Raw genomic sequence first — 24,797 nt, 5'->3', positions numbered from 1 at the left:
GTGGTAAGAAAGGTCGTACATATCTAGGTCAAGAAAATGTTTCTACCTTTCGGTTGTTGCGCCAAGGATTACGTTCAGACGTATATTCGTCAGAAGCATTGAAAAGGTCCTCCAGTGTATTTCACACCCTCCACACCCTTACCACTATTTTACTCCATTTTGAACCTCGATTCTTCCCTGCTCCAATTTCAAAGGAGCCAATTTACCGGCCCTAATACAGAGAAATAATTCTGCCCCCCGTTTCTCAACGACGTAGTAAAAAAAAAACCATTGTACCATCGCACAGAGCTTTTATCTTTTATGGATTGGCCAAAAAGATCAATTCGTCCAACTATTCTGCCGTCTATCGAGTAGGTAGACGAAAGCACCAGTGATTAAATTACTCACCATTAATTGGAGTAATTATCTCGAGCCGTCAATTAAAAGCGGAAAATTCACGAGTGATCTAATTGCGCTTGCGACGTGTATCGAAACGCAGCTGAATACTGTAACATCCTGCACGAAAAGCTATTGAAAGGATAAAATGTCTGACTATTTCTCAAGTTTTCTACTGCAAGCCAATTTTTTCGATAAATTTTTACTCACCACAGAAACTATGACCTTCATATGCTTGAATCGTTAGAAATATTCCTAATACTGTTTTAAGCACAGATGAAATAATTCTGTTGCAGGAGTTCAATGTGGCCAAGGAACAATACGCTGTGCAGCCTTCATCCACGACGACCGAAGCGGGTGATCAATTGTTCAAAGAGTGTACATACAGGGTTCGCTGGATGAAATGACCCAGATCAGAGACATAAACTTTTGTTTATCTTTCTAACTAGAAGAGACATGAATTTTTTTAAAGTTTTTTTTAAGTACAAATCGGAAACGCTCTAAAAAAGTTTGTATAAATAAATTTAAATCCCTTGTGATGTAAGCTTATAAAAAGTTAAACGAAATTTTATGTCTCTGGTTTGTGGGTGCAGCATGGATTTATCTGGTGAGCCCTGTAGGGACCTTGCAAACTAATACAAGGACATTGAAGTAAGAATGTATAACTATATTCGTATACGCAAAGAATTTGTTAAAAATTAAAAACTTGACCCATAGCCCCAACTGGTATATACAAATACACATGCACTAATTCACAGTCTAACCTCATTGTCATTGTACATGCACGGTTCCTACATAGTACAGATAAAAAAATGGATCGATCGAGTGATTGATAATTCTCAGGTGGCCTCTTGCACCAGAGCAGGAGCTATCCCAGCGGGGGTAGTGGGAATTCGGGGGGTGGACGAGTCCTTGCGAGGAACCTTTCTGTGAGTTCGCAGGGCTCTCTCGAGGGAGCTTCTGGTCCTTCGAATCAGCGAAGGTCCTCGCCGCAGATCAGAGCTTTTGGACCGGATGGACGCCACCATCATCACGACCCACTTCATGCTGCTTCCTCATATCCACCCAGCAGGAGTTCAAGGTCGAATATACATATATTCAACCTTCGCCACAATTAAAACAGTCAGATTTTCATTGAATAATAATATTTTAAATTACACTGGTATATACAGATCACCATCGCCTGGTAGAGCAGCTTCGTTGGACGCGAGATGTGCGAGTCCTTCGAGTTGCACGACGAGCCTCAATAGCGGAAATGCGTCGCCTTCGCAAAGCTCGCTGTCGTCCTTGGCAACCGGTACGAGCTCCTCCTGTGCCTGTCCATCGGTGGCTGGAGCGTCCAAAACTCCCAGCAGATGCTTGTCACCGTTACTGATACCACCACCAAGATCCTCCATCAGGTAAAACCTTAACCATATCCGAATCCTTCCGAAGCTCCAGAGTTTTTCTTATTATGTGTTCTCCACACAGTAGTGATGGTGGACCAGTTCCACCAGCTTCCCCCTTAGGCTCCCTCCAACCTGATCTTTACCAACGAAGGGATGGGCCAATTTTCCTCAACGCTCGCAGGTACAAAATTCATCAACCACAGAAATTACTCCATTACATCATTGAATCTCCGCCATTTATAAAGCCCATTAATTAAATTTTATTCGCCTAGCTCCGGAAGAATTTTAGGAAGACTGCATTTGCGTTTAAAGTACGACTTTGACAAATCCGATTTGCACGTACACCTCATAGAGGCTCATGACCTGGCTGGGAGCGATCAAGGGGGGTTCAATGACCCCTACGTGAAACTCTCGCTGAGCCCTAAGGTGGATTCGAGAAAACGTCAAACGCCGATTCATCGTAACACTCCAAATCCATTTTTCAATCAACAATTCAAATTTCCAGTCAGTTACGACGAGCTGCAAGAGAAGACTCTAATCTTACAGGCAATCATTGTTAAAATATATTAAACTTTCTTGGAATGTTTGCCTTCGTTCAACTGTTATCGTCTGTGGATTTTTCATAGGTATTCGATTACGATCGTTTCTCGAGGAACGACATGGTAGGAACGATTAGGATAGCTATAGAGAGTCTGGAATTAGCCTCGACAGCGTCATCAGTGGAGCTTTGGGGTGAAATTACCAGTGAACGGAAACCACCGGAAGAGATTCAGGAAGTCCTACTGTCTTTGTCCTACTTGCCAAGCGCAGAAAGGCTCACGGTTCACATGCTGCAAGCAAGAAATCTTTTCCCTTCTCAGGTAAAATTTGCTATTCGCATCACTGCTCATTAATTGTTTCTGACTGACGATCATCAATGGGGTTAGGATAAAGAGACTCTGGATCCTTTTGTGAAAGTAAGCCTCTTGTGTGGCGAGAAGAAGATCAAGAAAAAGAAGACTACTGTGAGAAAAGCAACCACCAGTCCTGTTTGGAACGAGGCTATGGCTTTTGACGTACCAGCTGCTGTTCTTGAGGCATCGGCCATTGAGGTACATAAAAATATACTATATACTTGTGATACCTTAGGATTTCGCTATCTTTACATCGTGTTTTTCTGTCCACTTTTCCATGCTATATAATTGTTCTTTATTAAAAGATAAACGACGGATTTTATTCATATTATTCAAACGACTATCGATTGCAAAAATCGTTTTAATGTGATTGGAATGAATCGTTCGGAGGATGATACAGTGATTGTTTACATATTGTTATTGAGTTTGTTTTTCGCTTCACTGACGGACTGATGTAATTAGTTGAAATAAGATATTTTTCCAACATGATTATTATTATTCTAATTTATTATACTATAGTACAGTGCACTAATAGAAATGTACAACGAAAAAGAAGGGACATTGTTATATTAGTTGACTAAAGTAACTACCCTATAAGTAGCGGACAAAAGCAGCCAAGGGACTATTAATCAAACGCCACTAATTCTCGTAATAGGTATGCGTGATGGACTCTAGTAGCGAATTAATCGGTGGAAACGCCATAGTTGGATCCTGCATCGTTGGACCAGCGACAAGAACCGGACCCGGAGCCGAGGGCAATCAGAGCCGCGATCATTGGCTTCATATGACGCAAACGCCCAGAAAGGGAATCGCGATGTGGCACACATTGCATTAGCTCCCCTGATCGATTGTCCCTGGATCAAAAAGTATTGCTATTTTCAAGTGAAACTAATTATAGAGAGATTTAAAAGAGAAATATTTGCGATTTTACTTACTGTTATATAATAATAATATTATTATTATTATTATTATATCTTCGGCACAATTACGTATACCATTATGATACCGAGGACAATGTATAGGGAGCTATAAAGCTAATATAATATATATATATATATATATATATGTTTCTACGTCTTATATTTTTTGCTCTCGCCCTCGAGGAATTTCAATAAAATTGTCGTCCATCGTATAATTTCCCCAAGAATACTGAGTTGGCTCTGCTCTTGCATGGCTACTTGCTATGAAACTGTAGCTTCCACTTCGTGAAACTTCTTCGAGAAGTTTAATACTTTCTACAATAATGTTTGCTGTATATAGTCTAATATTTTTAATATACATATGTAGTGCAGCTAAAGAAACATCTTGTGGAAATGATGAGGATCGACTCTTGTTATGAAATAACATCCAGAAGAGTCGTACAATTTATTTACAGATAAATAAGTGACCGTACAAAAGTATTACAGTTATTAAGAAGATATAATAATTACTTTTATAACATTACTTTTTCATTGTAAGTGTGTCACAAAAACATATACTATATTCCAAGCTCAACTGGAGAGTCATCCAAAATGGGCTATAAATGGCTAAATCTATATCTATGGAGCAAAGATTATAAAAACGAGGGGCCTCAAGATTGTTAATTGCAAAAGATGAAAAGAAAAATGGCCTAAGTCTTGTTTTCAATGGAAAATATTGTTCTTGTATCATTATCCCTATTATTATTATTAAATATAAAATTGTAATATTATATATCTTATATATTGTTAGAAATACAAATATGTCTATGGCACAATATACTTTTTTCATAATTGTGAAGTAAATATGTCACATTCGGAATTATTTGTTACTATAAAATATATTATCGTCGACGAATGTGGACACATTATCAACATGCATAATCAACTATGTATAAAAATACAAAAAAAATTATATTCAATGAGGAATACATATACACGCGTTGTTCCATGTATTTTTGAATGTGATGTTTTTTATTTCTATATAGCATTTCCGTTATATACCAGCGAAACAGATGTAAACATGCAAAGATATTGTTCATAATGTTAATAATATATATCAGCAGAGAATATTATAAAACAAGCGATATGGCTGCAAGAGTATTGTGCTTATGTTATATAAATAATGTTGTTATTAAGCGTAAAATAAAATTATTATTCATATATTATATAATAGTATAGATATATATTTACTGCGCGTTATTATGAAGGTACAAAAATATACGATACGTTTCTTTTCATTATCTTTGCAATAAGTGATTTCAGGAGTACAATCTAAAATTTGTGAAAACAAGTGCAAAATGAAAGATAATAAGTCTGATTTTTACATGAAACACGAAAAGAGAAGCTTCCGACCAAATTCATCATATCATGCGAATAATTTTCACGCGCATGTGTTTCATCCAATTTATATTTTCATTACTGCTTCTTAATTTCTTGAAAATCGTAAGAAAATTGTGTCGTATGCCCGAAATCGAATATATCTATTATGCTGTAGTATACTAATATATATTTTATTGCAATTAAATGTCTCCTTCATCAAAAGTAACATCATTATACTGTTAAGAGAATTAGTTATATGTTAATCACCGTTACCTAAAAATAAATAATAATAAAATACATATATTCGATAATATTATATATTATATATAAATATTTATGAGCAAAAAGTGCGAGACATCTTATTAAAAGTTGGACGGATGAAGCGCTTAACTATACGAAGAGTGGTTCGAATCGTACGCTTAACTTATACTTACAGTATTTCTATATTGTTCTATATATGCCACGTCAGATACGATATTTATATTAAAGGATTGTTATTTTATAATACATAGATATAAAACATAATTTCAGCAAAAGTTTGGCTTCACTATTCATATTTCTCATTTAATATAGTATTTAAATGAAAATCTGTTCGTTAGAGAATGAATAATCTTAAGAGAATCGCTGCTCGTCGTAATTTTCTCATTAAACACAAACAGAATGCGAACCTGAATTTGCCTTGAATCCCGGTGAAAGCAAAACTCTCCGGTATATTTATGATCTGTCAAGAAACTATAAAATCTAATGAACGCCTTACAGTTGCCAGCTTATATTCCGTAAGAAAGAAAGCAGAAGTAAGACGTTGAAATTAGATTATTCGATTAAAAATAATCTTGTTTCAGTAAGCCATAAACAATAAAATGTCATAAATGTTATGTGTAACTAATATTTTCTTGTAATGTACTTTCCATGATTTTATTCTGAATAAAGTTCATTGTACATTTATTTAGATACAGATTATCTACAGAGAATCACGTGTATTTATAAAATATAATTCTTTTTCTTACAACTATACTTTATGAAAGCAAAAACAATGTTTTTAGAGGATTTAATTTATAATTTAGCTTTAATTTTCTATTTCATTGAATTGTTTTTTGTTATCAAAAATTCGAGTTAACATTCTTCGTAAGATGATCCGTATCGGAAAGGTCAACAAATTTATCCAGTCCTTTGGAACGAACTGATATAGCTATGCTCGCACCACTTTCGTGCCATTTTGCTTTTAAGAGTACACTGGATCCATTTCCTATAAATGACATTTATGTTAAATTTGTAAAATTAAATTTTACAAAATTTGTTCATTAAAAACATACCTATATCTCCTCGTTCATGTGCTGCAGCTAATTGATTGACTACTCGGCGCTCGACCTCATACTTTATGGAACGAGCTCCATAATGCGCATCATAACCATCAGCAAGAATCGACAGTACATCCCTTTCCCATTTTAATTCTATTTTGTGCCTAATTTTGGCTCGTTCTGCCCAAGCATCCAATTCACGAGCAACTAATTTTATCAGTTCTGTACGTGAAAATGGTAAAAAATAAACGATTTCATTTATTCTTCCCAAAAATTCATCTCTTCGAAAATGTCTTTTTAAAATTGGACGAACCTATGTGACAAATTAAATTTTATACACAATGGGTAAATCAGTTTCCATAATTATTTTATTCTTACCACTTGGTCTTTGAAATTTCGAGATATTTCAATTTGCTCTGGCTCTTGGTCGTCGCTCGATGTTTTATTGAGCCTATGGCTCAAAAGTCGCGTTGCTTCTTCTCTTAGCTGTAAAGCATGTTCTGCAATTTCTTCGCTAGCTAAATTGGATGTCATTATAAAGATGGCATCCTTGCATTCAATTGTTTTACCTTTACCATCTGTTAGTCTACCCTGTTTAATTTTATTTTTATTAAAATGACTAATCACAGATGCACTTACAGCTACAAATGTACCTCGTCAAATAATTGCAATAAGACCGTCAACACGTCGGGGTGTGCTTTATCAACTTCATCAAACAAAACTACAGCAGATGGCGACTTCCTTAAAAGCTTTGTTAATTGGCCTCCATCATCATGACCAACGTATCTAAAATTATTAAAGAAATACTAATACATTATTTATTATACCATAGGCAAATTGAGAAAAAATTTTGGTTACCCAGGGGGAGCTCCAATTAATTTTGCCACTTCATGTTTCTCTTGATATTCAGACATATCTAATCTTATAAAAGCATTTGATTTATTTTTATGAATATAAGCTGCTAGCTGTTTAGCTAACTCTGTCTTGCCAATGCCAGATGAACCAAGAAACAGAAAAACCAGAGGATGCTCTTCGTCAATCCAGCCATTTTCTTTTCTTCTAATGGCTGAAACATTTATCAAAATTTTACTTTCAAACACCACCAATTCATGTAAATCATCAAATATCTTAATATTTTTAAACTTACTAGATGCAACAATAGAGATTGGCCCTTCTTGCCCAACTATATTCTTTTTTAATCGTTGTTCTAATGGAAATCTTCTTCTCTCTTCAGCCTCCTAAATACATAAAGATCATGTGCAAAGATTCAAACTGAATCTATATTCTTACCTTTTCTTTCATTATTTCATCAAATTTAAGAGCATGTTGGGTAAGAATTTTTGTAATTTCTTGATCTCTAGTATATTCTAATGGTCTATGCCCAGCTTCATTTTCAATTGTTGGATCTGCTCCAGCATCTAATAAAGCTTTTATGCAACCTATAGAGTCTGCTAAAACTGCATAATGCAATGCTGTAAATCCTTGGAAAGAAGCTCTATTATTTAACCTATCTGAGAATTGCTCCTCTCTTTTTGTCAGTACTAAGAAAAAAAGTAATTTTAAATAGCTATTTTATAATAAAATCTTAATCTGATATAAAAATATTTACCATCTAATATATGAAGTCCTTTTTCTTTTGCTGTTCTATTAATATTAATGAAGTTATCTCCAGCATTTATGTCTGCTCCATTCTTTATTAAAAATTTAATAGCTTCTACTCTTCCATTAATTGCAGCAACTTGTAATGCAGTCCATCCTAACGGATGTCTTGAATTAATATCAACACCCTCCGACAGAGCCTTTTTTAATGTTATAAAATATTAATTATATATAAGACAATACTTTATATAAGTTAGGTATTAGTATAATTCTAATTTACTTTTCTTAATTCAGGAATGTTTCCATATTGAGCTGCCTGAAAGAACCTTTTTTCTGAAAAATTCAACAGTGTGTTATTAGAAAAATTATTTAGTATTATGCCAAATCTCAGTCATATACAAACTACCTTTGGTATAATCATGTCCATCACAAAGAGCCACTACCAGTCCAAGACTAGCTAAAAGAAAATATCTGTAATTTTGCTCGCTATACTGATGACAGTAATTTTTAAACAATTGTCCACGTGCTGATTTATAATACGCATTTGAGAAATTAATCCCATCCAAAATATTTATTAGTTTATGTATAATATAAGCATTCTTTTCCAATTTGAAAGAAGTATCAATATAACCTCCATTCATGGTTTGAAATATAGTCTTCAGTTTAGTACTCTTACTAATATTAAATTTATTTAATATTTTCTCCAAGCGTTTAATACTGCTTATAAAATAATAAGATTTAAATCTATATAATTGCAGCATTCTTGATTAATTATTGAGTTAGTCTGTTGAAATCGTTTTATAGTTTATCGTCTTTTAAGCCAATTTAAGCCCGTTCACGTTCTACTGGTTCTACAAATGAGTTGTATAGGCCGTGTTCCGTTATTGACTGTGAGTACTGAAAATCTATAGTTTATGTCACGCAAACTATAGATTACTAGTACTCACAGTCAATAACGGAACACGGCTATAGTCGTTGACACTTGACTGAGTTGACTGTCTTGTCGCGCCATTGTCAGATGATGAACGCATGCGCTTTTCGTATTCTGGTTCTGATTTCTGAATGTCCTGAACAATAACCAATCGAAATACAAGGGAGTAGGGCAGTAGAGAGAGAGTATGTATACTATGTATGTATGTATACACCAATTCTAGCCTTCGAGGCTTGAGAGTGAGTGAGACACATTGAGTGAGCTGAGTGTCCACTTGTCCAGCCCCTGGTGGCCCTGGTGCGCGTTAGTGCGCGTCAGCGCCAGTACGCGCTGGTATACGCGCGGAATTCGCGGATTACGGAATTCGGTATAGGACATAGGTGAACAAAAAACTAATGTATCGTCATACTTTTAATCCTAATTGAAATATAAATATTAAAACTTTATTCAGAAACTAATTTCGTAATGTGACGAGTTTAAACAAATATTACTTAGGTCTAAAACAATATGTATCAATCGAAAACAAACAGTGATTTTGATGCGGCATTCGGATATCATGAGAATTTAAATATTGGGATAACTGAAAATGCAAATTTACAAGCACTTGTAAGATCTATTTCTAAATATGTAGTAAAATATGTAATTTTTAAAGAGCAATATATATTTTGCAGGAAAACAAAAATTACAAACCAAGAACTTTAATTGATAATACCTTGGAATACATTGATCCAACCCCAAATATTCACACACTTTTTGTACAGTTCAATGCACGATATTTTTGGAATGTGTTGCTCCCAGTTGAAGTTAAGTGGAGCAATAGAATGACATCGTAATATACTTTTTATTCTTAGTCTAATGTATTGTATATAGTACTTTGATGTTTTAAATAATGATATTTTTATTTCAGCTGTGCTGGAGTATGTTCTTTTCATCCTAGAAACCGTCAATGTGTAATATCCCTTAGTGCACCTTTGTTAAAACTAAGGCCTAGAAAAGATTTGATTGAAACCTTATTGGTAAGCAAATTTATATTTATGCAAATAATAAAAAATTCTATTATGTATAATTATTTTATCCATTTAGCATGAAATGATACATGGATATTTGTTTCTTACTAATAATAATCGAGACAGAGATGGGCATGGGCCAGAATTTTGTAGGCATATGAATAGAATAAATAAAGAAGCTGGAACCAATATAACTGTATGTATATATATAATTATAATTTACCCTAAATTATAATAATTTAATAAATATTATTATTTTCTAAATAGATATATCACAGTTTTCATAATGAAGTAAGACTGTACCAACAACATTGGTGGAAATGTAATGGTCCATGCAAAAATAGACCTCCTTATTATGGTATTGTAAAACGTGCTATGAATCGTGCTCCTGGACCTTCTGATTTTTGGCATGCAGAGCATGAAAGAAGCTGTGGTGGTAAATTTATAAAAATTAAGGAGCCAGAAAAGCCTCTAAAGAAGTTAAAAACAGAAAACCAAAAGAAAACTGTACAAAGTAAGACAGGAATCACTAATATTAACGAATGGCTTCTAAAGAATAAAGATTTAAAGAGAAAGACTGATCTTCATAACACACTATCCAATACTATACCTAAAGCTAAATCAAAAGTTATACCAAGTCAGACTGGAAAAATTAATCCAACAAAAGGAATACAAAAGATAGGTAATAGCTCGAATAATTTGTATGGATTTGGTATTGGAGGACCAAAATCAACCTACAGTCCTCAGAATTCTGTTGAACTTTCAACAAAAAATAATAATTCACCGAAATTTCATTCTTCTGGAGTTCTTGGAGGTCTTAATAATAAGCAAAGCAATTTACTAGATAAATTTAATATTACAAAGCCAAATAACAATGTAAACATTTTAAGAAACGTTAAATCTGCTAAAATCAGTACATTAAATGATTCTAATAAACCATCAGCAATAAATATTAACGTTAAACTCATAACATGCCAAGTATGTCATAAACAAATTGATACAAATTTAGCAAATCAGCATGTAAGTAAATGTTTAGATAAAAAACATAATAGTCTATCACCACCATTAACGAAATTTAAAATTGAAAATGCAACTAGAGATTCTGATGTTATTATCTGCCCTGTATGCTACAAATCCGTGGAGCTAGAAAATATCAATCATCATCTTGATAATTTATGCTCTACAAATGTGATTACAAATTTGAAAAGTGCAAAGTCTGTGCCAGATAGTTATAAAGTAAATGATCAAAATATCATAATTTTAGATAGTTCCTCTGATGAAGAAAGTATTGAGAACCCTATTAATTTATTAAATTCAAAGGTTGCAATGAATAATAAGTGTCATAACTGTTTAGTTTGTAATGAATTAATAAAACCTGGGACATCATTATCTGAGCATTTAGACGAATGCATTGGTTCTGTCTTTAATGATGAATCAATGGAGTTTAGTGATGAAGAGAATGATAAAAGTATACAAAGTAATACTTGTACAAGGGAGGAGAAATACTTTTGCCCAATTTGTTTTAAAATGATTCCTAATAGTGAAATGAATGAACACATAGATACATGCCTCTAAATGAATTTCATAAATGTACATTGTTATTGCTGTTTTGTAAGAGTCATATAAAACTTTTTGTTTGTTTACTATTTATTAAATTTTTATTTTATTAGAATTAAATAAAACTGTGAAGAGAATATTTTCTACATAAGTTTGTTAAAATATTTAAAATATATCTCAATATACGAAAATTCAATAGAAAGGCAACAAATACTGATCTTTTATTTATACATCATAATAGATTTATAAAAATCAAGTCCTTTGAAATCTGTAGTCAACGTCGTCATTAGAAGTGCAAAGTCCGCAATTATATTGCAGAAAATAATTAGGAAAAAATAAAAGATTTTGATCTTGACTCCAGTGCATAAACAAAAGCTTGTTTGGAAACATAATATCCACGGATTGATCATCCAACCTTATGCTAATAAAACAGAAACATAAAATAGTTTATGTTATAATGAGTCATCCATTTTAAGTGATGATTTAGTCTTCTGAATATTCAGTTTTAAGAAAAAATATGTTAAACAAAAGTTATTTGCCTTCGAGGACGTCATAAGATTGTGACATCGACTTAATTTTGAAACGTCATTTAACAGCTACATAAAAGTTAGTGTAAATTTTTTTAATGGAACACCCTTTAAAGGGTATTTAAAAAGTCGTGGTTACTCAAACCTTGTTTAGAAAAGCCGCTTTTTGTAAAGGAAACTTTTATACAATTTTTTAATAGTGTCAATATTTACCGAGTTACATAAAAATATATTTAAGCTACGAGTCTGCATAATTTATTATGTAAAACAATAAACATTAATAAAATTAAAAATATTTAAAAGAGCTTTTTGTACATATGGGCCTCGATTTCAAATAATATGTTTTTGAAGTAGTTTTTCGTAAAACCAAATTATCAGCGAATATCTCAAATCGACGTTTAAAATAGATCATCTTATATGTAACATTTCTTGAAGTAACAATCTCAGTTTATTACCTTTTATTTTCCAAATTATAGAATTTAAAATCTGGTTCTAAGGGAATATGCATTGTGTAATTATATACTCGTCCACCAGTTACCTGTGGAATTATTTTCAAAATGCCTGTTTTATCATAAAAGTTTACTTCAAAACCTTGTTGCAGATGCTTTATTGTAACAGCAAAAGCTGGATCATCTTCATTGCAAGATCCAAGCAACAAATTTTCATACTGATCTTCAAATTTAATCGTTTTATTATAAACAGTTTTAACAGTATTCCTTGTCACAACGCATGCACCTAGAAATTTTTATTCAATATTATCTTATTTGTCTCTTAAAAATTATTATAATTTATATAATACATACTGGTAAATGAATGTGTTAAGTAATTGTCAAAATAGTGATGGATTCTCGTTCTGACTAAGAATAAATCGATTAGATCATAATTGTATTCTATATTAAGTTTAATGTCATTAATTTTTAAATAACCAATGTCAGAATCTTTCGGAAAAGTTGCGATTATCGCAAATTTATCGGGTACAGTAGAAACGTTTTTAATTCCTTTTATTAAATTGTAAAATTGCTGCAGCTTCCAAATGCTGTTAAGCAGATTTTCTGATAACTTAAAAAAAAACAGATGTTTATTTTTTGTTTAAATTAAAAATAAATTTATATACATATATATAACTCACATCTGTATGGTGCATGGTAATTGTATATTTTCTGTATGTTGATAGTTCTTTTGAAACTAAATAACATGCATCTGTGAATGGTATGTGTATTAACCCTTTAGACGCTTTCCTGCATTGAGCATAGGGCCAAATATCTTTTTTGCTTTCACTTATTTGATCCGAGGAGATTTCACCTAGTAAATTTAAATGTACAGAAGAGCCTGTACATTTCCCTTTAGCTGTATTAGATTGACTCCAACTAATATCCAACCTAATTGTAGCGGGCTGGATAGGTTTGTCTCTTAAATATTCCCATTCCCAAGGTATTTCATTTTCAGCTTCTATACAAATCTAAAAGAGATACAGGAATAATTATTTCAAAGGAAATATGTGTTAGGAGATATGAATATTTACCTTGGTGATTGGCTTTCCAATTTCACTTCTAGTTGCTTTTAATTTAAGTGATCTCGATATCCAGCTAGTTTCTTCGTATAGTAGAGCAACATTCCATTGTTGCAAAATACGTAATGTTACTAAATCCTGATGCGTCAAGGATATCACATGATGATTACTGTTTTTAACATACTCAAGTTTCACCTAATACAGGAGGTTTATATTATCTGAGAGCTAACACAAAATTATTCAATAAAGCAATATACAATACCTCAGAATGTACATCAAAAGATTCCATATAAGCTGCTAATCCACAGCTTCCTTTATAAGGCAAATACGTTAAATAGTCAAAAAGGTGAAAACCTATCAATGGAAATCGTACTGGGGACCAAATCCTATTAAAAAAGTTTTATAAAATTATACTAAATAAAAAAGTTTGACCAAAAAACAAAATGTAAGCTTACTTATAATTTGCTTGATGCGAGGAAAGAATATCGGTTATAATTCTCTTATCAAATATTGAGTTATCGCAGTCAAACATTTTTACATTCATTTGTCCGCCTAACTCGGGTACTTCCAATTGAAAAATATTTAGATCCTATAAATTGATTTCCTTTGATTATATAAATTTATGAAAAACAACTATGCTTAATTATACTAGCTACCTTATATTCTTCTTGAGAATTTTTAGAAATTGTATGTAGTGTCGAACATTTTGGACAAATTGGCTTTAATTTTGATTTCACCTGTGTCCCTCTAATATTTGTAACTGTCCTTGCATGGATAATAATTCCTGCCTTTGCGTATTCTGAAATAATGCCAAAGTTTTATAGAAATCATTCTTATTAAATTTTAAATTATCCAAACTAAACGAAAACCTGTAGGAGTTTTATATGAAATAAAAGGTTTTTCGTGCAACCCCATTGTAATATTTATTGGAAGATATCCATGAAGAGATCGCGCTTTCTCTACTCCTTGCCATACATCAACTAATGGATTATAAGTTTCGATTACTTCCGACTCATGAATGGATGTGCTGAAAAATATAACGTACAAATATGTATTTCTCTTTGTTTTCCAGGAATATAAGCAAATCTATAAATAATAGCTAACCGTAATATTGCATTATTGTTTCTTCCAGCAAACGGCGCACAAGTGAAATTTCCACGTAGCGAAACCAACGAAGTAATTTTAACGGCTAATCTAACATTTGTTCCAAGATCGGTAACTTCTACTGACTCCAATGAAAGAGGTACGTTAATTCGTTGTTGGTTTATATGGAACTCCAAATTATGATAGATTCGATACAAGTTATCAGACAGGAAAGAAGTTTCTAAAGAATCCACCAATATATATGTATATATATATATATATATATATTATTATTATTATTGCTCCTCTCCTTAGACACGATAATATTAACTGTAAAACATACGTTCCAAAGCTTTCAATATCCTTGACTCATTTATGTGTAAGCATAGTATTGTTTTTTCCTGAACACGTGCGATGATTTCTAAATAAGCCGGCTCTTTTTTTCTGCGATCAAATTTAAATTGTTTCAAAATATCTCTTAATTCCGCTAAGCTTTCAACATTCGAGGGTAGTGACTGTAGCAAATTTTTTCCTTTCACGTACAACTACAGAAACGAACGTTAAATCGATTTTTCTCCTATTAAAATTAAAAAATTAATTTCTTAAGTTAAATATAGATTACACTTACAGCTACATTATGAAATACAATGTCCCTTCCATAATTGTTATATGTAAAATAGACTGCTTCTGGTATATTTGTAAGCTGATTAGCTATGACGATGCTTTGGAGCATTCCACCAAATTTACGATGCACATCTCTATAGTCAACCAAATAGTTTCCAGTAGTTATAAGGTAGTCAGAGGCCGGTTTGCGAAGAATCTTAAGGAACTGCGTGGCAAGTCTTCCTCTGTGAAAAATGTTGTATTCTGGAGAATAGAGTTGTCATCATATTTCCAGTTATTATGATATTATTATTTGAACCTTTTACCTACAAGTGTAAGTAGCAGGGATATGTGGTACGTTCCACTGATATTAGAGTCGTATAGAAATAATTGTATAAATGTGCGTTGGTTTCGGTTTGTATATACCAGTACAAAGTTATTAATCTTTGAGGACTTGGCTCGGAAACAATAAGTAAATTTAATGCTGCGATTCTCATTTCTAAATACTCAGTTTTGTTCACTAGAATCGGCCAGTAAATAGAATATACCTGAAACAATGTTAAAACTTATTATGCTTTCTCTTCGAGCATTATTAAAATTATTTTATAACTTGCCGTTTCTGGTCTTAATGCTGCAGTTGGAAGCGATGCCCATGCTGCTGAAGTACGAAAATATTCAGAATCCGTACTGTTGCCACTAGCTATCGGCTCCAAAAATTCAATCACTCGTCCTAATTGAATATTTGCTAATCCTTGCAGCCACACCATTTTTTTCTCGTACTGTTCATTTTCTATTTAAAAATGTCTTATTATCGATTTTTATCAAATACAAGTTTAATCCAAATATATAGAGATACGCATACCTGTAAATTTATCCAAAAACAGACGCACATAGTCGTCCAATATATCGGGCGGACAAGAAATCAAACAGGTTTTATAGATTAATGTACCAAAAGCTAAAATCGCAGTATTTTGTACATCAGAGGGTGTTTTATCGGGTAGTTGAAGAAGAGGTTGCAAGCCAACTAGTAGATCTACATCTGGTTTTTTTATGTTGAATGGTACATGGGTTAATAGCTGGATTGCTGAAATGTCAGACACTTTTCCTCTTTGAATTAAATCCAGGACAAACAACATTGCTGGTCTGGTCCCTATTTGTGGGAGAGTTTCTAAGAAAAGATTCCTGCAAATAAAAATATTGTATGACACGTGTTCAATAAAGAACAATGGAGCGCAGAGTATGCGTAACAAAAAATTATTTGATTTGCCTTATTGTTTCTTGCTTGTAACTCGTTCCAGAAATTCGATTATAAGCTGTTTGCAAATCTGCATGATCGAGCATTTCTAAATAATAGAGAAGGACGGAAATAGTTGTGTTGTGTAAATTGTTTACTTCGCTGTCCAAACCAGGAGTTTCTAATCTTTGGCTTAAACGATCTAACAGATTTTCTATCTGGAAAAAAAAATAGTTAAGTTATTATAGAGAAAATAATTAGAGCTAGTTGAATATATTACTTACTGATTTAAATATACTAATTTTATCCGGGGTGTTTCTTCCTTGCGTCATCTCACTTTCTGGAAGCTCATGCTTCAAAAGCGCAGAATGTAAATCAATTATTTCGATTTCCTCCATTATATTTTTCTTTGAAATTAATTCAAAGTATTGCCTGTTTGACAAAAAGCACACACATATTCTTTCTTTTACTGAAAATCCATTTTTATTTAAGAAAGACTCTTACCTGGCAAAAAGATAATGCGCTTGTTCGTTACTTTGGAAAGGTTGCACATAAATCTCGCCTTTGGCATCGATTGATAAAATATCATGTACCAATTCATCGATCTTTAGTGTATAAAATCTCTCGCTAGATTTTATATTCGAGCTCTATGAAAATATTAAGCAAATCAGTTTTGAAGCTTCCTTTGAGATTAGTACCCATTTTTTAATTTAAAATACGTACTGGTGCATTATTATTGCACAAAATTCTAGGTATATTGGTCCAGGCTCGGCGAGGATGTCCAATACATTTTTGCGGATTAATAAACTTATGCACTAATTGTTTGCCTCCCGAAGAATGTACAATATAATCAACATCGCATTGTCCATAATGATTTATCTAAAAATGAGTAAATCAGGAATTTCCTATACTGACCAATTAAAATAGTTATATATAATTTGTGTGTGTTTGTTTAAACAAGTTGATCCACCTCTGTAGAATGAAATGCAATAGAATCTTCCATACGATTTAAATCCAATTGTAATATACCCACAATACTTCGTTTTATATTTGCCGACCAAGTCGATTCTGCCGAAATCCTAAAATTTTCTATCAATCCTTTATTAATTATTGCTTGAAAGGGTTTATTCAACTCTTCGATATCACTACCAATATTTATTTCATTCCTTTGCTCTTCAATTTTGCCATTCCATAAACTCATTTTCAAGTCGCGAAACTATTCAAAGAAGAACTTTTTAAATATTTGTTTTAATTACCAATATATAATTTTACAAACACGAAATATTAAAGTGATATCATAATTACCTGCAATGTAAGCAAATTTTCATTAGCGTGAATTACAAGTTTTCCGTAGAAACCCCAAATTGATGCTGAATCGGGGGCAGCCAATGCCCCAGAATTTGTAGTGGCATTATATAAATACACATATTCTTTCCCAGGTAGAAATAAACTTTTGGCATAAGAACTACTCCAAAAGATTAACAGTATAAATAAAATCTTCCCTATTCGAAAATGAAACGTAAACTCGCTCTCTATAAAAAAAAATCTGAACTAAAGTAAATTATCAATATTCTACTAATTTAAAACTGTCAATTTTGAAAAATTTTAATTTAAAAAATGATTATAAATAAAAAACCCCATTTTTATACTGCTTAAAAATGTTGCTTTCGGTTATACCTGTGAATCCCATGGTGTGTAGTCTTAGTTGAATTTAAGCAGACTGAATTCTTGAGAGTCGATTGATAACCCTTGGAGCTCATATCTCTTAAACCCAGATCTACATAGACATTATTTACATGTATTCAGATATTTATACATCTTGCATTATCTTCCTATCATACTTTCCCTTTCTTCGTACAACTTAACGGAGAACGTGAAAAAAATACTCTACATATATATGAAAACAAGCTCCCGTTTTTAAGTTTGCTATATATTAAGGATGGTAAAGATGATTATGTAATCTTATAAACGTTTTTAAATAATTTAAAAATACGTAAAATCGCGGAGTAATTTTTATTTCCCTTTAAATCATATTTAATAAATTCTTAATAGGAAAGTATATACCGACATTATAAAGTAGTTTCATTTGAAATCTTACAGGGTTTCAAAAACAATGTTTTTTGGAAAATTTAACCGAAAGATACTTCACTGAGGAATCGGAAGTCATTACTAAAATTAAAACCGGTGATCAAATAACGTTTTTTTTTTATATCTAAGTTTTCAGATGAAACCGCTCTGTAATGACGGTATCTACCATACTCTTAAAAGTTTATAAAATTGGTATCTTAGGTTTATCTTTAGTATTTACATTTTTATTTCTTCTATTCATCTCCATTATTTACATAAAATTTGAAGTCAGAACAGAAATTAATTATTACATAAAATTATTTTTTTTTAAATTACAGTTAAATTCACTGCAATATTTCTCATATACAATTTTTTTTATATTTGTATAAAATGTATACTGTTGTGTACCATGATAAATATTTTGTTTTACTTATAAATAACAAAGTTATGATGGCTTAATTATTTTTAAGATTGACTTGGAGTAATCCCAGGCCTCACTGAAACAACAAAAGGTTTTTACTGATATTTAAAGCTTTCATAGCCATGGTCAAAAACGTTATTTTTGGTTTCCTAATAGTTTCGATGTTAAACATTATTTTGCATATCATTTATTTTAATCTCAACCGACAAATAAATTATTGACATTTACTAGTGAAATTATATGTAACGATGTATATATGTTATCAGAATGCCCTGGCAAAGGATGTAATAGAAATATTAAAGTTGATTAGAAATGTACAAAAATTAAAAAAAAAAACTAGAACATACACATCCTAATGACTCAGAAAGGGTTAAGCTATGACAAAGCAAACTGGAATGTTTGCTAATAATCGACAAAAAATTAAAAACAACCACTATCCGGAAACCACCACACAGTTAACATTAAAACATTTGATAGATTATTTTGATACAAATGAATTCTTTCATTTCATATTAATTTAAGAAGTTATAACTTACGTATGAGTAGGATTAGCTATGTCTAATTGAGTATGCAGATGCTGGATGAGGTTAGCAAACATTTTTAATTGTTCTATGGTTTCACCTTGCAGCCATGTACGTGGTAAAGTACTCACGATCTGAAAATTAAATAATAGAATACATTATTTTATTGATAATCATAAATATGATACGATTGTTGAATTCATGGTAAAGTAAAAATTACCATATTGGCTTTACACAGAGCATCAGGTGCAGAAGCAACGCGTAGGCCTGCCAAAAGATAGCGATTTAACAAAGAGCCGAATGCTAAATTTTTTAGCTGTGCATCATTTAGTAACCCTTGAAAAGATAGTAAATTACGCAACAGTTTAACTGCCATTGAGAATTGTCTCTGGAAAAACTGATGTTTCGTATTCATCACTCTAAAAATAAGGATTTTTTTAAATATTACAAAATTGCTATTTTAATTAATTTTTCTATAATTTTATAGTTTACTTTATACTTACTGTTTAGGGAAAATTGGTATAAATACATCATTATCAACTGCAGATTTAATTTTGTCTAAAATAGTATTAAAAAGTGTCTCTAAGTTTTTGCTCTTATCATTTAGGTTTGGGTACTCTCCAATAAGTCGATTAATTATTCCTACAAGGCGCAACGTTTGAGACGTTGACATTGGATCCCAGATTTTCTCTACTATAGCTATTGATAAGAAAACATATATTTAATGTTTAAAACACTAAATGCCATTTTAAAAGCTGTATTGCAGCAATACAAATGTATACATACAGGTTAATCTAGGTATGACAACTTTTTCCATTGTTGACGGCACTAATCTTACATCAGGATCTAATTTGAGTGACTCTTCTGTTTCTTTTACGTTTAATGCATACAATAATAAAGCACTATACCAACTGGATCTTTCAATATCGGAAATTTCCTAAAAATAAATAAAAATTATTACATTTTATCAAAGCAATCTATTCATTTAAATTAAACAGAGAAGTAATTTATTAAAGTACCATAATAGGATTCCAAGTAATTAGTTTTGATCTAATAATAGGGGATAACAATTTTGGTATGCACAACGGTACATAAGCCTCCACATAAGCATCTATATCCGTTTCTTTCCAAGACTCTAACTTTGATAAAACTCCTTTGACCGTACAGTATTCATCAATAACATCGGCAAATATTTCACTGCTATTGTTTTCAATTTCCTCTACAAAAAAATAAATATCAGTTTAGTCCAGAAAAATATTAAGTAATTAATTTAATTGCATTAGATTACCTTTTGCTTGCTTGAATGCACATTTCTGTTGTTCTGTAACTTCGTCATCACTTGACATGCCATCAACATGTTTTGATAAACTTAGCGCCAGCTCTCTAGCTCTTCGGCGACGTGCCCTTCTACCTTCCCTCTCTGTTGCCCGACGTACGCGAGCGTCGATTTCTGGTCCCTTTCTCGCAACTTGACCTCCTATATATTCGAAAAAGAAGCAGGTTCATTACTAGAAAGTTTATATAAATAAAAGGCAAAGAATTGTAATTATCTTAATCCCAAAAAATTTATAGATAAAATAACTGACTTGCTGCTAATGTAATTTCTTCTGTCTGATCTCTTGTATCTTGCCGTCTTCTTTCCATCAATTCAGTTGAACGCTCTGCATAAAGATCTAACCAGCGCTGCTCCAATTCCACAACCAGAGGCAGCTAACAAAATAATATTACATTAAATATCATAAAATATCATAACTTTATTAAATATTAAATCTAACCCCTCTAATGTAACTTTGTTCCCTCAAAATATTATAACAAATCATGATATATTTATAAAAAAATAAAAAAATTAATTAGACCGTTTTCACACGTAAAAAATTAAATATTGTCTACTTACCAAGCCATAGTTTCAATATAAATATATTTGTTAATCCTATATTGTTAAATACCTTATTCTATGCCAAATTAAGTACAACAATACAGAGAAGATTTTGAACCCCGGCAAATTAAATTATTAGAATCCATAATTAAAATGTAAAAGAATTAGATTCTGGGATCGTGAGCAAATTAAGAAATTCTTTAAAAAATATATATATATATATATATATATATATATAACAGACACAACTGTTTATTGCATGGAAAACCCCAGTGCACAATAATTAAACGTGACGCGTATACACCCACCTTCTCGTCAAGACACTCTACCAAGTCAGTGACATACCCACGCAACTCTTGGTAATATCTGAAGCGTTGTGCAAGCTGTGGCGCACGAATTTCACACTCATCCTGCTCTTTCAGCGTCTGTTCTAACTCATGCTCAAGATGGAGGTGATCCAGCTGGTGCCTTCTATGAACCTCCTTCAAATTTTCCAATCTAAAAATCATTTATTTTATTAATGCCTAATTCATTTTTTTTTTAACAAAATTTTGTTAAAGAAAATTTAATAATTGTACAACCTTCCACGAATTTTGCTAGTAACTTCTTGAGGAGAAACTAGTACTATTTTCGTTGGGTCTGGTGGCTGAATTGAAGGAGGTGGTGGTGGAGCAGGCATCATAACCATTTCCAAAGGTAACCCTGATCCTAACATTTGATTAACATTCATACCCATTGAATATTGCTGTTGCATTAAGGAATCCTGTTGCGCAGCTACAATCTTCAATATATGTATATATTAGGTGACTGCTTAATTAAATTATTCAATAGTATATATAGTTTTTACAATGTATAAATTATACCTGTGCTCCTGTTACTCCTTTACGAATCTGTTGAGCCTCCCATTCTTCCTCTTCATTTTCATGCTCACTTTCATCATCTGAAACTAAAAAGGTAACTGTAGCTAAAAATTTGATGACATTATACAAATTTATGATTATCTTATCAATTTACTCTTAATAGGAGCTTGTGAAGCAAGAAACGCTTCTCTTCTTTTCTCTTTATCACGTGCTTCAGTGTTAACTGTCATGTCAATACGCTCTTGAGAATCATCATCATCGCTTCTATCATGGTCTTCTTCTCTAACAAGCCTTGATTTTCCTTTGTCATCACTTTAAAAAGAAAGTTATATTTTGTTAAAATGATACAAACTAAATATTGTAGATTTAGTATTTAATAGAAATAAATATATTTACTACCTTTGATCTTCAATAGGTATATAGTCAGTACCTAATTCTCTTGCTTTCTGACGGCGTTTTCTAGCAGCATGAATCATAGCTGCATCAGGAATACATCCACCTATAATAAAATCGATATTGTTAAAACAAATTTTATTTAAATATATATAGACTAAGCTACATACTTTCAAGTAGTATCTTCATAGTATCTGCTTTATCAGAGGTTCTTCGAAATTTGTGAGAATGTTGCTCCTCTTCCTCCTCGGATGTATAGTCATCTTTCCCTGCGACTAATGCAGCTCGACCATTTAAGATCATTGGTCCTGTATTCTTTATTTTTACCTAATGAAATAATAATTATACTATTAAGAGTCAAAAGATAATGTTAATTCACATAATTAAGGTAAAAGAATGGTTTCAAATAAAAAGTAACTGATAAAGCAATACAAATCTTAAATTTAAATGAAAAAAATTATCTGTCTATTACTTTTGATACCATTTACCTTTCCTCTAAAGATAATCCCATGATAAATATGAACTAAAAGATAATAAAAATCTGTATGTAAACTTAAAATCCATAGAGACAACCTTGAATTGCTTTATTTTGCATTAAAAATAAATCTAGTTACTTAAATCAACAAACTCCTAAGAATAATAAAACATCATAGAGATAGCTTACTACTAGATCATCTGTCTTTATTTCTAAATCATTTTCCTGTTTTATGGACATGTTTGCTTGCTCAGATTCCATCTGCATTTTTTCTTCACCTTTCTTTTTTCTCCTCTCATGATCAAGCTGTTTCATCAGTTTTTTACTCCTTGAAGACTTTTTTACTTTAAACACTTCCCCGTCATCAGCTGAAATTATAGTATATCTCAAATATGTAATGTTAGTAATATAACTCTATACACCATATGCTCTAGAATAACCGTTATTTTGCTTACACTGGAATTTCTTTATTTTTATCTTTGTGAAATTATTTATTTATGTAAAAAATCAGACTCCTAAAAGCCTTGGTTTATTAGAAAACTCTAACCTATTTTGCCAAGCAGTCGTATTTTAACCATCTCTTTATATTGTTGGTCTTTTAAGAATTATTAAAATCTTAAAGTGAATTATTTAGTACAGTTTACATTTTTATGAATCTTGTAATTTGTAATCATTTATTTAAATAATTTGTTATAATACAAAAAATATATTACAATTAATTAAGAAATGTTTATTTTTTATCATAGCTTTAAAACAGTAAAATTAAGGACTGAGCCTCTTTAATTCAGTTTATACATATATGATGTTGTTAAAATATAGTGTACACAGAGAGTATTAAAAGAAAAATACAATGATTTCAATGATATGATAGAGGAGTTTCAGTTATATCTTCAAACAAATTCATTTCTTATCAGAATCACTATTTCAAAACATTTTATCGCCCATAAGCTGCACGGAAGCTATAACTAATATTATTATAGACCATTAAAATCATTGCATTTTCCATTTAAAAATCGACCGCTTGGAAAAATGGATTACAGCTCTCCTTCAAATCGAGGTTTCAAGCATCTCATTTTTTACATAAATAAAAAATGTTCGAGGTTGAAATGAAAAACGGTTACTCTATATGCAATATTATGCATGCACTTATGTATGTATTCATATTTAATAAATGGTTTACATATTATGTGATTGTTTATATTTTCGGCAAATTGAATAATGTAAACCATTGTTTTAAGGTTAATATATATGTTTAAAAATTTTCAAGTAAAAAAGATTTACCTTCCTCTAACTCTTCTCCAAAACTTAGAAGAGTTTGTTTTGGCTTGTCTTTCTTCTTAGTCTTTAGCTTGACAGGCTGAGAATCGGCGACTTCTATTCTGTTCTCGTTATCTTCGTCGTCTTCATTGAAATGCCGGCGTCGTATATTTCTTTTCGGTTTATTAAATAGCGACATATTCGTGAAAAATAAAGACTATGCACACCAATTTAAAAACACTTTCTTTGCAGATTAACGAGATCGAAGAGCTCGGAGAGAACTTGAAGTGGAAGTGGAAAGAGGATTAGAAGTATTAGGTCTGAGAACAGAACTCATAAGAATTTGAGGAACGGACAAGGGAATGATGAAATACGGAACGGAATCACAGGGCTCAAGTCAGAGAATCGGAACTGTTCCAAAATAAATGGGTCTGTTCTCGTTGCCTACACTTTTTACACTTTGTGCACTTTTTAGGGTATCAACTTATACAATGGACAAAGACAGAAATACGGAAAGTGTAGAAAGTGTTAAAAGTGTAGGCCAACGAGAACAGACCTAATCACTCGCTAGGATAGTGATAGTATATGCATGTATATACTAACTAAGGGTTTGTTCTTTTTCGCTCCACTATTGAACTAGTGC

General features: G+C 31.8%; 5 protein-coding genes across 9 annotated transcripts in view; 2 read left to right on the top strand and 3 right to left on the bottom strand.

Annotated features, from left to right (window-relative positions):
• Sytbeta (Synaptotagmin beta) overlaps positions 1 to 3,511 on the top strand; it is a 36,405-nt gene extending 32,894 nt beyond the window's left edge. The window contains exons 3-10 of one of the 2 annotated variants that reach the window (XM_066734253.1): positions 672 to 732; positions 1,219 to 1,456; positions 1,548 to 1,775; positions 1,849 to 1,944; positions 2,036 to 2,309; positions 2,390 to 2,623; positions 2,690 to 2,854; positions 3,312 to 3,511. In XM_066734253.1, the coding sequence (XP_066590350.1) occupies positions 672 to 732; positions 1,219 to 1,456; positions 1,548 to 1,775; positions 1,849 to 1,944; positions 2,036 to 2,309; positions 2,390 to 2,623; positions 2,690 to 2,854; positions 3,312 to 3,491 (1,476 nt within the window). In that variant the 3' untranslated portion in view covers positions 3,492 to 3,511. Of the gene's footprint in view, positions 1 to 671; positions 733 to 1,218; positions 1,457 to 1,547; positions 1,776 to 1,845; positions 1,945 to 2,035; positions 2,310 to 2,389; positions 2,624 to 2,689; positions 2,855 to 3,311 lie in introns of both variants that reach the window. The other variant, XM_066734246.1, reaches the window with a different exon arrangement.
• A 2,508-nt stretch (positions 3,512 to 6,019) lies between these two features.
• On the bottom strand, positions 6,020 to 8,743 carry LOC136777711 (mitochondrial disaggregase-like). Of its 2 annotated transcripts, none has more exons than XM_066734225.1 (10): positions 8,236 to 8,743; positions 8,113 to 8,165; positions 7,843 to 8,032; positions 7,524 to 7,774; positions 7,381 to 7,471; positions 7,092 to 7,299; positions 6,887 to 7,019; positions 6,612 to 6,824; positions 6,249 to 6,546; positions 6,020 to 6,181 (listed from the first exon to the last, which is right to left on the bottom strand). In XM_066734225.1, the coding sequence occupies exons 1-10, from the start codon at positions 8,591 to 8,593 to the stop codon at positions 6,036 to 6,038; spliced, it is 1,941 nt and encodes a 646-aa protein (XP_066590322.1). In that variant the 5' UTR covers positions 8,594 to 8,743; the 3' UTR covers positions 6,020 to 6,035. The 2 variants fall into 2 exon arrangements, with proteins under 2 accessions (XP_066590322.1, XP_066590330.1); XM_066734233.1 differs by having other exon boundaries at positions 8,239 to 8,741.
• Positions 8,744 to 9,020: 277 nt separating this feature from the next.
• On the top strand, positions 9,021 to 11,418 carry mh (maternal haploid). Its single transcript, XM_066736929.1, has 5 exons — positions 9,021 to 9,369; positions 9,435 to 9,592; positions 9,671 to 9,779; positions 9,847 to 9,966; positions 10,038 to 11,418. The coding sequence occupies exons 1-5, from the start codon at positions 9,271 to 9,273 to the stop codon at positions 11,343 to 11,345; spliced, it is 1,794 nt and encodes a 597-aa protein (XP_066593026.1). The 5' UTR covers positions 9,021 to 9,270; the 3' UTR covers positions 11,346 to 11,418.
• Positions 11,419 to 11,543: 125 nt separating this feature from the next.
• On the bottom strand, positions 11,544 to 17,989 carry cv-d (crossveinless d). The gene is made up of 22 exons (XM_066736915.1): positions 17,962 to 17,989; positions 17,590 to 17,816; positions 17,255 to 17,500; positions 17,008 to 17,163; positions 16,789 to 16,931; positions 16,569 to 16,716; positions 16,318 to 16,502; positions 15,913 to 16,232; positions 15,665 to 15,840; positions 15,381 to 15,598; positions 15,076 to 15,295; positions 14,791 to 14,992; positions 14,469 to 14,688; positions 14,234 to 14,391; positions 14,021 to 14,163; positions 13,820 to 13,953; positions 13,627 to 13,750; positions 13,377 to 13,559; positions 12,984 to 13,313; positions 12,658 to 12,913; positions 12,310 to 12,589; positions 11,544 to 11,748 (listed from the first exon to the last, which is right to left on the bottom strand). Exons 1-22 carry the CDS (start codon positions 17,972 to 17,974, stop codon positions 11,580 to 11,582), a joined length of 4,251 nt encoding a protein of 1,416 aa, XP_066593012.1. The 5' UTR covers positions 17,975 to 17,989; the 3' UTR covers positions 11,544 to 11,579.
• Positions 17,990 to 18,560: 571 nt separating this feature from the next.
• Positions 18,561 to 24,701, bottom strand: LOC136775728 (PAX3- and PAX7-binding protein 1). 3 transcript variants are annotated; one of them, XM_066730761.1, is made up of 16 exons: positions 24,179 to 24,701; positions 23,087 to 23,265; positions 22,593 to 22,749; positions 22,429 to 22,528; positions 22,184 to 22,341; positions 22,033 to 22,115; positions 21,751 to 21,950; positions 21,478 to 21,667; positions 20,880 to 21,003; positions 20,582 to 20,770; positions 20,313 to 20,512; positions 20,080 to 20,230; positions 19,797 to 19,992; positions 19,514 to 19,712; positions 19,309 to 19,427; positions 18,561 to 18,848 (listed from the first exon to the last, which is right to left on the bottom strand). In XM_066730761.1, the coding sequence occupies exons 1-16, from the start codon at positions 24,351 to 24,353 to the stop codon at positions 18,797 to 18,799; spliced, it is 2,472 nt and encodes an 823-aa protein (XP_066586858.1). In that variant the 5' UTR covers positions 24,354 to 24,701; the 3' UTR covers positions 18,561 to 18,796. The 3 variants fall into 3 exon arrangements, with proteins under 3 accessions (XP_066586858.1, XP_066586865.1, XP_066586875.1); XM_066730768.1 differs by having other exon boundaries at positions 18,562 to 18,848; positions 23,176 to 23,265; positions 24,179 to 24,318; XM_066730778.1 differs by lacking the exon at positions 24,179 to 24,701 and having other exon boundaries at positions 18,562 to 18,848; positions 22,593 to 22,769; positions 23,087 to 23,183.
• Positions 24,702 to 24,797: the final 96 nt, after the last annotated feature.

This window comes from Prorops nasuta, unplaced genomic scaffold, assembly GCF_024137725.1.
Source record: "Prorops nasuta isolate Cenicafe-Biocafe unplaced genomic scaffold, Cenicafe_Pnas_1.2 PNAS00002, whole genome shotgun sequence".
Classification (NCBI taxonomy): domain Eukaryota; kingdom Metazoa; phylum Arthropoda; class Insecta; order Hymenoptera; family Bethylidae; genus Prorops; species Prorops nasuta.
This window is presented reverse-complemented; position numbering and strand designations above follow the sequence as displayed.

Excerpts from the sequence above, each read along its gene's own strand:
- LOC136777711 (XM_066734225.1), bottom strand. The coding sequence starts at position 8,593 with ATGCTGCAATTATATAGATTTAAATCTTATTATTTTATAAGCAGTATT. Across the intron at positions 7,775-7,842 it reads AGGACTTCATATATTAGATG|TACTGACAAAAAGAGAGGAG; the intron begins GTAAATATTTTT and ends TTTTTTTCTTAG. Across the intron at positions 6,825-6,886 it reads TATTGCAATTATTTGACGAG|GGTAGACTAACAGATGGTAA; the intron begins GTACATTTGTAG and ends AAAATTAAACAG.
- mh (XM_066736929.1), top strand. The coding sequence starts at position 9,271 with ATGTATCAATCGAAAACAAACAGTGATTTTGATGCGGCATTCGGATAT. Across the intron at positions 9,370-9,434 it reads ATGCAAATTTACAAGCACTT|GAAAACAAAAATTACAAACC; the intron begins GTAAGATCTATT and ends TATATTTTGCAG. Across the intron at positions 9,780-9,846 it reads ATTTGATTGAAACCTTATTG|CATGAAATGATACATGGATA; the intron begins GTAAGCAAATTT and ends TTATCCATTTAG.
- cv-d (XM_066736915.1), bottom strand. Across the intron at positions 16,233-16,317 it reads TACAAGCAAGAAACAATAAG|GAATCTTTTCTTAGAAACTC; the intron begins GCAAATCAAATA and ends TTTTATTTGCAG. Across the intron at positions 15,841-15,912 it reads GTTTTTGGATAAATTTACAG|AAAATGAACAGTACGAGAAA; the intron begins GTATGCGTATCT and ends ATTTTTAAATAG.
- LOC136775728 (XM_066730761.1), bottom strand. The coding sequence starts at position 24,353 with ATGTCGCTATTTAATAAACCGAAAAGAAATATACGACGCCGGCATTTC. Across the intron at positions 21,668-21,750 it reads ACTAGCAAAATTCGTGGAAG|ATTGGAAAATTTGAAGGAGG; the intron begins GTTGTACAATTA and ends AATGATTTTTAG. Across the intron at positions 20,231-20,312 it reads TTACTTGGAATCCTATTATG|GAAATTTCCGATATTGAAAG; the intron begins GTACTTTAATAA and ends ATTTATTTTTAG.